The 12299-nt window shown below is 37.9% G+C and overlaps 1 protein-coding gene across 1 annotated transcript in view; it reads left to right on the forward strand.

Annotated features, from left to right (window-relative positions):
* Positions 1–12299, forward strand: part of CCDC47 (coiled-coil domain containing 47) — a 40364-nt gene that overhangs the window by 5618 nt on the left and 22447 nt on the right. The window contains exons 5-9 of the mRNA XM_053699620.1: positions 1545–1666; positions 2678–2743; positions 3272–3373; positions 4325–4435; positions 4614–4699. Of these exons, the coding sequence (XP_053555595.1) occupies positions 1545–1666; positions 2678–2743; positions 3272–3373; positions 4325–4435; positions 4614–4699 (487 nt within the window). The remainder of the gene's footprint in view (positions 1–1544; positions 1667–2677; positions 2744–3271; positions 3374–4324; positions 4436–4613; positions 4700–12299) is intronic.

Raw genomic sequence — 12299 nt, forward strand, 5'->3', positions numbered from 1 at the left:
AGGTAAAATATCTTCCTTTTTTACATAGAGATGCTCAGGTGATATTTTCCTGTCAGCTTTTTACAGTTATACTGCATCAGTTTCAAGTGATTTAGCATATGAGTATTATGTCCCTTTAATAACAGTGAGCAAACATACATTCAACGGATACGGATTATTGGTAAACATCCGTTAGTTGGAGCGTTGGTACCATGCTGTTCCATGCCAATCATATAGTTATACCTATTGGAATATCCCCTTTTCTTTATTGTGGTAATGTAATGTTCCCATAATGAGGTTATTTCTGCAAAAATGTGCATTGTGTCGTGTTTTAGGTAGTGATTTTCTTCCCACCTTATTAATTCCGATGTTTTTAATATCCACATATATTTGTGGGGGGTGTCTTTACTTTTCCAATTTTTGGCTATTAGAAGTTTAACACTGTTCGTCATTATGGTAAATAATTTTAGAAATGGTTTGTATTTTAAAGGGGGCGGTTTATTCAAAATCCATATTAGGGGATCTAGCGGGAACCGAGATTCTAAAATTATTTCAATTTCTTCAATAATCTGTCTCCAGAATGTCTGTAATGTCGAGTACCACCACCACATATGTGCCATATCGCTACCCACACGTCCACACCTCCAGCATTTATTATTTGACTTGTGGAAAAGTTTATGAAGTCTACGGGGTGTGTAATACCACCTATGTAGTAGTTTGAGGTTTAATTCAACAATACTTACAAAACTCGAAGTCTTCATGGTGTGTAGGAATATTTGTGAGCATGTCTGAGGGAGGATTATTTTGCCTAGGTCCCTCTCCCAAGCTTCCATATATCCCAATGCCTGTCCTGGTGCACACAAATAATATTTTAAGCAGTTCAAGTAAGCAGTTAAAATATAGAGAGTAAGGAACTCTCAGAGGCAGGTCCCCTGACGTGTTTCACGGTCACGCTTCCTCAGAGAAGATCCCCTCTGAGGAAGTGTGACAGTGAAACGCGTGTAGTGGAGCTTTAGCTTGCTCTCACTACCATACGTATTACCCACCCGTGCAGTTCACTACCAACATATGGCATTAAGTTAGTGTGTCATAACTTATGAGCCAATATATTATATCAGACAATTATACTATGTCACACCTATTTAATTAGTGGTCGAGTTGAAGTATTTTTATTTTTCGTGTGTCTGTATTCTGTGTTAATAAATTGAGATTATGAATTATTACATTTAATTCACCTAGTCTTATATTTACATGTTCATACACCAAGCCATAATTTAATCTTAGGGGCTAGCACTCTTTTTCATGTTGCTCTTGCAACTCATACTTTATTGCTTCCCTATAATGTTCTAATACATTATCTTTGTTTTTATCTTTTTGTGAGTATGATGTTTCTTTTCTGTATGTTATTTATAGAATTATTTTTTTTACCTTGTTCATATTTTTGCTTTCAAAATACAATAAAGTATGTTGCTGATTCTCATTGCAGTAATACAGTTCTATACTGATGGCATTGAGTTTTCTAGTAGGAGTTTGCTTCTAATGGTCTCTGGTTCTTATTACTCCAGGTGATGATGGGACTAGTAAAGATGCAGTGAGCACTGGGAAACTAAACCAAGAGAATGAGCACATCTACAACCTGTGGTGCTCTGGACGACTTTGCTGTGAAGGGATGCTCATTCAACTCAAAGTGAGTGACAAGAGCCAGTAAAGCTTTAGAATTAGTTCAGCGTGGGGGTATTAGTACTGATCCAACTTTTGTTGATTAGTATGTTTGGTTAGATCATGTTCAGATAAGGATGTGTTTGTGATAACTGATATAGGAGTGTTTTTTGTTTATTGGAGGAGGTAATTAATGTTGATTTGACACATGACAATGTATTTTAGGAGGATTGTGGGTAGAACTAATCCAAGCAGTCATACGCAGTGATTAGCTAATTGGTAAGGTAATTGAGAGGTAGGGGATTACTGCTGATCCAGATTTTGTTGTTATGGGCACAAGTTCAGTACTGGTCATTCTCATAACAAATAATTGATGTTATGGTCGGTCACAGTATATTAAAATTCTATTCTTTGCTGTGCCCCCTTTTCATGTAATTTAGCTCTGAAAACTGAGCAATCTAATTCTTAGGCCTTTGAAATGCATCCTGATGACTTATCAAGGCTAACACTTCTACATATTGGTCCCTAGTTCACATTAGAAAATAACTGCAAACTGATGCATTTTATACTATCTTTATGACAGTAACTAATATTGATTGTTGACTAAATCCCAGATTTGCTTCTCCAAATAAGTAAAATGGTGGGTGGGGTTGGTCATCACTGTGTGTACACATCCAATGCCAACCACTGTTCTAATATAGGCTCTCAATTGTAAGCATGCTTTTTGCATGGAACATGCGTGTTGATCGATACATGCATTATTGCATGTTTTTAGCTCTGGCTGTGTAAACATGATGCTGGTCTCCGCATTAAAAAAAATAGAGGGACAATAGCAGCATACTACCAGTTTTTAAGTCCCTTCAAATTATTGCTAGTATTGGTCTTTTTCTAGTGTAGATATTTTTAAAGTTTCCTTTTGTCACAGGTTTTTTGGGTGTTTGTTCATGTGTGCATTGAAATTGACATGTTTAGTATCATATATTATGACCTTGCTAGTATTTTATCATTTGTTTTCATAAACCTCTTCTGTTTCTTGCAGTTTCTCAAGCGTCAGGATCTGCTTAATGTTTTGGCTCGAATGATGCGTCCAACTTGTGACCAAGTGGTGCGTAAATCCTGCTATCCTAGAGCTTCCTTATCTCTATACAAGACACTGGTTCTTACCTATGTTACGTAGACCAGAATCTTTGATGCATTACTTTTTTTATGTTGGCTTCTCTGAGGAGAAGTGGATACCCAACATCCATTAGAAACACTAAATATATATACAATACAGTTCCCAGATAGAACTGTCATCCAAAATAGTATTAACAAAACAAAGAAGGTCTAGGTGTTTACTACTTAGCGTCTGTGCCTTCTGTATTTTTTTTTTTTTTTCATTCATATATGTAACACTGAATAAGACGTACTTCTTTGTGCATCATTTCACAGCGGGCTCTTCCTTTGTTTCTGTATCACCCTACTGAGATTGGGTGATGTCACATGGCAATTGCCTGTATATCTTTGTATATTGGTGACACACCATGTCACATAAACCCTACTTCTCCTTTTAATTCTGTTTCTCATGTTTAAGTACCAAAACTCCCTTGTGTCTGTTTTACTTTAACAGTAATGCTTGATTTCACCTTTTCAGCAAATAAAAGTTACAATGAATGAAGAAGATATGGACACCTATGTATTTGCTGTAGGGACTCGGAAGACCCTGACAAGGCTGCAGAAGGAAGTGCAGGACTTGGTATGTGTATGGATATTTTAGATGCAAAGACATCTATTCTATGACTGTGGAATATGAGATTGTGTTTTGTTTAGCTTCTGTAGAATCCACACAGAAATACTGTTCTAGATGTAGATAAAATATCACTAACAGGATCTCTAATGCAATCCCACTTTCTGATCACCTCCCATACTATAGCTTTATACATCTAGTGAATATACTTTCCAGCAGTATTAAAAGCTGTTTACTGCAACTGAACATGTCTTGCCAAAATTCATGGTTGATACCATTTTCTAGAAGTCTTAAAAACTTTTCATCTTAGTTCTGTTACAAAATTTACTTAGTTCTCTTGGTATCCTTTGTTGAAAGGTAGATTTAGGAGCAGCAATGCACTACTGGGAGTTAGCTGATGATTGGTATCTACTTCCAAATGTAGCTGAGACTAGAACTCCCAGTATAGCAAATAATAAGTCTCAATGTCACGGTGCCAGCAATTAGGGGAATTTTTACCAACTTCCCCAAGCATACAATACAATAGCCAAATATGGTAAGCTGCACTACTAGGTAGAAAAAAGGAAAACCTTTATTGAGCCATTGAATGAGTGCAGCATACTTATTTTGGTAATTGGTATCTATGCCCATATGTGTTTTGTCATTGGCTTACCAGATGTGTTCTGCTGGTCCCATTAGTGCATTTTCAGGGGTAATCACATGGATCTATGCAAGCAACAGTGCAATAATAAAATCCTTTAACACATTAGAGCATTTATTTTTTGCACTTTTATGACCCTATAAACGCGAAAATTTTACAGTGAGACTATGACTTGCACATAATTCTGAAACGGACTATTTCTCTCTGCACAATATGACTTTTTAATGAGACTTCACAGGGAGCTTTACAATGTGACCCTGGCCTGCATTTAACAACAAGATTGCTTTGTGACAAGCTTATGCCCTGTTTCTCCCATGCAGAGTGAGTTCTGCAGCGACAAACCCAAGTCTGCAGCTAAGCTGGGTCTTCCAGAGTCTATGGCTGTCCTGTCTGAAATGGGGGAAGTGACGGACGGCCTTCTGGACACCAAGGTGACATTTTGTACTTTCCTCTTTGTTCTGTTTATCTTTGATATTATTTATTACTACCCCTTCTATTTTTAATATATTCGCTCAACTTGATCATTTTTGTTTTTCTTCTTGAATTATTTTATCCCTCCCTTATTTTCTCCTTTAATTAATACTAGTTTTTTCTTTCTACCTTTCACAGATGATTCACTATCTAAGTCATTATGCTGATAAGATTGAATCCATTCACTTCTCTGATCAATTCTCTGGTCCAAAAATTTTGCAAGAGTAAGTAACATGTTACATATTTAATTTTCCGCTGAAGCAGGGGCGGACTGACAAGTCAGGCAATTCGGCCCATGCCCGAGGGCCCCGCATCTTAGAGGGCCCCTCTGGCTCGCCACCACTGCAGGCAGCAATAAAGATTTTATTTTTTTACATTTAAAAAATATTTTTTTTTTGGCTGTGAACTTTTCTGGGGTCGGGGCAGTTGTGCACCTGCACTTTAGAAATCCAGCCTGGTGTTGTTTAGTGCCTCTGCAGTACACAGTAAGTAATCACTCAGTTTCAGTAAAAGAGCCATGGACATTTAACTGCTCTGCAGTTGTTGTTGTTGTTTGTTTTTTTGTTTTTTTTTTTTTTAAATTCCTCTCCCCTCAACTTGTGCTGTGTTATTTAAACTTTTTATGGCAGGGGCCCAGCCACCGCTATCTAACTAATAAATCGGGTGCTGCAGAGACGCTGGCAGCTGCAATTTACATTCTCCCTGGTATGTGAACTTAATCCTACAAGCTCTGCACATAAAACAACGTGCAGAGCTTTAAGGGTTAAGTTCACTGTGCAGAGAGAGTATAAATTGCAGCTGCCAGTGTCACAGTACAGCATCTGCTTTAATGCTAGCTAGATAACCGGTGTAGTTGCTGATTGATTTGATTAAATTATTAAGAGTTTTACCTTATTTTTTTATGTCATTTAAACAATTGCCACCAGCATCTGCCTAGCACTTAATTGGAGTGAGTTTCTATTTGTAATTTTGTGAAATATTTCACAGATTGTTACCTAATTAAAAAAATATAGTAAGCAGGTAATTTGCACTATTTTCTAAACAAAATATGCATTGTAAAACCTAAAGTCCTTCAAACTCATTTTTACTGTGCATATTATATATGTAGACAAACACAGAATTACAAAAGATACAAATGCAATGTTTTGTTTTTAATAATTTGAAAAGGTAATGTTGTTGGTAAAACTTGCATTGTTTTGCAGTCTGCGACATAGCCTCTTTTATATTGCTTGTGTTGGCTCTTCTGTTGCAGACAATTAAACTTTGCTTATCTATATGCCTTACACACATGGGTACCAACCGAGGTTTTCCAGGGGGGAAGGGGGAGTTTAACAATGCCCAAATAAAACAATATAGGTGGTGTTCTATCTTTACAGTTGTGATATAAAGTGTAAAAAAAATCCATGTGGGCTGGTTTGCCGATTTTGCCACATGTGCAGCTGTTCACCACATCACTGTACATGTCCCAATACTAACATCCTGCGTGCATCAGATATATATATATATATCTATATATATATCTCAAACATCCAGATTAAGTGCACTCACTGCTACAGGGCCACATCCGCCAGGGTGCTGCCTGCAGTGTATACAGTTTCTCCTACAGGGAGAATAAATACGCCGCACTCACCGGTCTTCAAAGCAAGTCCAAATTTTAATAGTTCCTCACATCAATATCGGCATAGTTATGTAGTCCCAAACGTTTTGGTACCTTTCTCTCTGGCAGTTGAATGACCGTAGTGGTGATGTAGGGGTATCTGTATATTCTTCTCTCTCCACTGCTTTCTTCTGGGTTTGCTATTTGGGTCCTTTACTACTTTAAGCGCCAAAACACAGGATTCACATTTATATGCAAATACTGACTTTTCACCCCAGACTTTAATTTTCTCTAAACCTGCCCTGGTGTCAGTTATCTGAGAGAGTTTTATCATTATATTTAGTATAGACGCATACTTATAGGTTAATGCATCTCTTATTTAAAAGGACATTCCGTTTAAAACTGGAATGCACATGGGGTACATTCCACTTTTGAATAAAATCATTTTTGCAATATATGTATTAGTAAAAATGCTTGTAATAAAAGTTATTGCTGTTTCAAGAGTGTATTTAAGTATGCTCCATGCACCAGCATTTTTAAATACTTGCTCAGGCAGGCTAAAGTGCTTGTATCATCCGGTAATTACTCAATTTGTTAATCCAGCCCCACTGGAGATTGGAGCAGATGCGATATTTAAAATGCAGGTGCACTGAAACTTTCTAGCTATACTTCATGTGCAGATAAAAATGTTAACACTAAAATAGAGATACATTTTACTAATATATGTATATTGTAAATATGTTTCTGTCCAAATATGTAGTTCATCTATGTGCAATTCAGTTTTGACTGGATTATCCCTTTTAAAGGGAATATATTATCTTTAAAATGAGATCATGTGCCCAGTTAGATAAGAAATTGTCAAATTTTTTTTTTTTTTTTTTTAAACTTTTATTTATAACCAATAAAGGGTGCAAAGTTACAAGTTGCATCATCGGCCCACCTCGCAGGGTGAGCCAAAAAAAAAAAAGAGAAGCAGATATAACAATACAAGCAGTTGTGATTTCATGCAATAATATATATGTAGCTTTGAAATTTACCATAGGTCGATCTAATAGATATCAGCGTGCACCACAATATTGGGGTTTTTAATATTATTAACAAACAACCAAACAAACAAACATAAAACAGGGGAGGGGGGAGGATGTCAGGGGAGAAGGGCGGGTAGAGTGGTAAGGGATGGGGGAAACACAGCAAGTGTATACAGTCATATAAAGCACATTCCCGCGTGCCTCACACAGCAATCCATGGCACAGCGTGTTAACATTGGTACAATATTAGATCAGTAATAGTGTTGGACTATTTATATTGGTGAAGACTTTTTAAGTTTATGGTATATCATATTGCTCATGAGAAATGTTAGAAGAGAAGTGTGTGTACTTCAGGAGAGTGAGTATTAGCAAAATAAAGTAACATTCCAAAATTTCCAAACATTAGAACAGTAAACACAACTACGAAAGTGTAACCTTCATAATTCAAACATGCAACTGTGCGGTCCTCAGACAATATAAATTTAGCTGGTAGGCCATGTGAGTTCAATGAGAATGAGAGGGTCTGTAATAAAAGCTACAGAGAAACTGTTGGTATAAAATAAGGACACTTGATGCGTTTGCTGACATTTTGGGCAGAATATAGAGTTGGCATTTATACCTAATAATAAGGGCAAGGGCTAGGCCCGTGGAAACATTAGAACGGTAACGTGCTGTAGTCATGTAGGGGTTGATTTTATTCAGCTGCTATAATTAATGTAGCGACCTGTGTCACCCAGCCCTGATACGATACTAGTGCTCATGGGAGACGTTAAGAGGGAAGTGTATGTACCTCAGGAGAGTAGGTATTAACAAACTACAATAACATTCCGTGATTTCCAGATATCAAAACAGCCAACAAACTACTAAGAGAGCTGCAGGCATACAGTGGGGGAACTTGATAAACATGCTGACATAATTAGACAAAATATAGGGTAGATACTTATATGCAATGCCAAGGGCAAGGGTTAAGCCCACAGAACACCAAAGCAGTAACGTACTGCAATCGTGTAGGGGTTAAGTTTATTCAGAATAATGTGGCAACGTATGTCACCCAACTCTGATATGATATTAATGATAATATATACATTGCCAGTCTAGTCTGGAAAATATTGCAATGGTTTATAGAATGAAAACAAACAAATGGCCAGCTCCCAATCTAGTTCATATGTTTCTGCAAAGTTAGAGGGCAGTGGAGAGATTCAGTGCATGTCTAGTCATGACTGGCCAGGCTTAAGTAACATAGCTGTTAAGCAGGGATTCGTGCAGGTTGGTAGATTTCAGCAGGGTTACAAAGTAGAATCAAAGGCCTCTCTAATTTTGTGTATTTCTAATCATGGTACGTTCTAAAATGTGCAGATCAACATTGGCGAGCAATAAATAGTGCATAAGTGTCCTAGAGGACGGCATGTGTGTCAAGATTCAACACCCTAGATCACCCAGAGTAATGTCCCGTTAAATAAAGGTAGAAACTGGGCACCTTTAATGTGAGAGGTAACTACATATACAATGACAGGCAGTTCAGCATTTACTTCCAGATGTTGACGGCATAATAAGCAAGGTATAGTAAGGCATATAAGTAGATAGTCAGGCCCTTTTAAATCATAGTATCAATTAATATATACTCTGCTAGGTTTTGTGGGTAAGATTTTGGCGTAAAATCTATCTTTATGTCAATAGCCAATTCAAGGTTATGCCTGATGTATGTATCTCAGAGAAAACATAAACTGTAGTTATATTAGGGAAGCTTAGTTGCGACCTGTTATACTGCATGAGCACCATCTGCAGTGACTATTAGTGACCAGATCTACCTTTGAGGTGCCGTTTCAGAGGGGGGTCTCTCAGTGTGCATTCAATACAACAGACGGTTAGCAAACCTAAAATAATAAAGTTACAGCAAACCACATATACAGCAGTAACACGCAGCAGAACCAAATCTACATTTCTATGGTGTGAAGCGAGTTATGGCAACTGCTATTCAGTAGATATATTTATGGGGTGAGAATAAATTATTTAAGTTAGATATTCTACAGACAGACAGAACCATACACGTATATAACATAATACACACAAAAGAACAAGCCCAGTCGAGGCAATTACTGACTAACAAGTTTGCATTAAAGTTGTGTGGTAACCCCAGTCCATATAACCACTCCGCTATTCATTTAGCAAGAGACGTGTACAATGTGGAACTAATGGACTGATAGCAAACATGCATGGATATTGAAGTGAGGTTGTCAAGGTCCACATCGCACTATAAGACTTTAGATTTGATATTTTTCCATGAGTAAGTAGGTTAACTGTGGATTCGCATTATCAAAACGGGCTTTAAAGAAACCGGAATGTCTGCAGAGTCAGATACTGTTTTCCATTGAAGCATATGTGTCACTGCGAGTTCTAAGTCAACAATTATGATTATAAAATGCTGATTTTTGCAGCGGGTCACCTCTTATGAGAACGCAGATAGGTAAGTTGACCCGGCTTTAACCATATATTCAGCCGATGCCCATTGACATGCGAGTATTCTTTACAGAGACCTCTCTCTGAAAACTGGGGCTATCGGTGTTAGCGGTCAACTCCGGTTCAGGTACGTAGGCTAGCTGAGACACTGATTGTGGTCCTTGGCGCTGCACTCCGCTATATTCCACTTGGCCAGTATGCTGATCGGTTTTGCCGGGTGAATATCTTATCAGGTTGTCGGCATAAGAGCAGGACTGTGAACGACCTGTGACACAGACTGCAAAGCCGTGAGCACCCCCCTTTCCACAGCGTGCAGGGAATCTTGAGGTCCGGTGTATCTTTGTTGAAATGAATTTGGGGTGAGTCAGTGTTTGGAAGATAATTAAGTCGTCTTTTCTCCCCTCTGCCAACCTGACTAGATGTTTTGGCTGGAGTAGCAGGAAAGGGGAATATGGCCCCTCCGCCTGTGCCGCAGTGCCGGTGTCCAAAATGCCTTCACTCTGAAAATTTGGTGGAGGCTGTAGAAGTGCAACTGGACAAGTGAGTATCGCATTGGTGTATTCGGGTGCGCAGAGCTCTCGCACTTCACAGAGGAGTTCCCCCATAGCTGTTGTTAAGGAATCCAATATTGGAGTAAAAAAGTGTATTAGGGCCTCGGTAATGTGCGCCATCTTGTACAACAGATTGTGCACGTCTGCAAGTCCACAAGTAAATTTCAACTTTCAATGCCTTCACGGAGGCCAGGAGTTGTGACGTCCTGATCCCAATGTTTTCCCGGGCACAGATATTGCCAAGGGAGGTATGGATGGCTAGAGATTTTACCACGCTGCACTCAAAATCAGGATTCAGTCACGGAGCCTTGTGTAGCTGTGGCCATCTTGGTGAGCCGCCTACCGGACAAGAAATTGTCAAATTTTATATCAGTCAGGTGATACATAAAGGGACCATAAAATTAAACTTTTCATTAATTCAGACAGCACGCAATGTTATACAAATTCACAATTTACTTCTAATATTTAAAATTTGCTTTTCCTCATTAATATCTTTAAAATAATACCTAGGTAGGCTCAGGAGCATCAATACACTACTGAGAGCTAGTTGGCGATTGGTGGATACATATATATGCCTCTTGTCATTGGCTCACCCAATATGTTCAGCTAGCTCATAGTTCATTTCTACCACTGAGCCTACCATGGGTTACTATTTAACAAAAGGATACCATAAAAACTAAGCAAATTTGATAACAGAAGTAAATTGGCATATTGTATAAAATGGCAAGCACTATCTGATAAGTTTAAGGGCTGTTTTTATCTTCAAAACCAGACTCCAGCTGTTCTCCACCAATATACTCGACAATCTGTGATAGGCACAATGATGGGGGTAACACAATGTCCCACCTAACAGCACTACCTTAGCCATAATGTTTATCTCATGATGTATATTTTTGATAACTAATTAGTAATTTTACCGCTTGGCTGCCAGTAACATACAAATCAACGATTATACCTCTTTAGCTGCCAGTAACAAGTAAGTGATTTTAATCCCTTGTCTGCCCTTACTACTCTCTGCTCCATACTTTAGTGCATTTAGGCATGGAAAAAAAAATTTGCACTTGTTAATTTACAATATTTAGTTCTTATTAAAAATATTTAAGGAAAAAATTGTCTCTTTATATGGCAATTAAAATCATGGTGGGGGAGGGGCAAGGCAGGTGGGAGGGACAATAGGTTAGAGGGGCAGAGAAGGTAGGTTGGTGGAGCAAAGAGGAGGCGGGGGGCCCTGCCACACTTTTTTGCTCAGGGGCCCTGGTTGGTCTCAGTCCACCCCTGTGCGGAGGTAACAAGCTGTGACAAATCAAACAGTAAGAACATAAAAGTCAGAAGCATTAAAAAAAAAAATAGTAGTTTATTCCTGTATTTATTTTGTAATAGTTAAATATTTGCAGTAGTCTTTAACATTTATATAAAAGACGGTGTGCTCTTTTAACCAAATAGTAGTATTGAATGGGCTGTTCCGCCAAACTACTTCTGCAATCTAGTCTGATCATAGCATTTAGTATAATAACTGGCAGTAATTAAAGGGATAGGTCAAAATTTAAATGTATGTGTGGGTGCATTTCAATGGGAAAAATAAGCATTTTTGCAATATACGTACATTAGCAAAAATGCTTCTAGTAAAAGTTATTACTGGTTTTCTGCGACATACACACATATCCTGTAAGGGCCCAGTATGCAAACACCTTACCTTCTCACAGAGTCAGTGGTGGCTTGTGTGACACAAATTAAGTCTTCACAAAAGCAGTACACACCATCTTTAGCTCTCTGAGCTTGAATACTGGTGCACATGCCCTCACAGGATATGTGCGTATGCCGACGAAAACCAGTAGTAATTTTTACTAGAAGTTTTTTTGCTAATGGAAGTATATTACAAAATTGTTTTTTATTTTCACATTGAAATGCATTTATGCACTTTTCAATTTTCACCTTTCTATCCCTTTAACTAAACTGTGTTGTATCACTAAGATTTCTAATCATACTTTAATGTGTACTAATGCGAAACGGTCTTCCAACAATGATTTACTTTATACATACTAAAGCCACTTCATTAAACTCTAATGCAGGCAGAACTTAAACATAAAACATGACTTGGAGACATTAAATATATGCTAGATAGAATGAAGCATTAAAAGAAAAGACTAGTCTGAGAATATGTAAATGCATTTTTTAAAGTTTCATTAGTTGT

This window comes from Bombina bombina, chromosome 1, assembly GCF_027579735.1.
Source record: "Bombina bombina isolate aBomBom1 chromosome 1, aBomBom1.pri, whole genome shotgun sequence".
In the NCBI taxonomy this organism is placed as follows: Eukaryota; Metazoa; Chordata; class Amphibia; order Anura; family Bombinatoridae; genus Bombina; species Bombina bombina.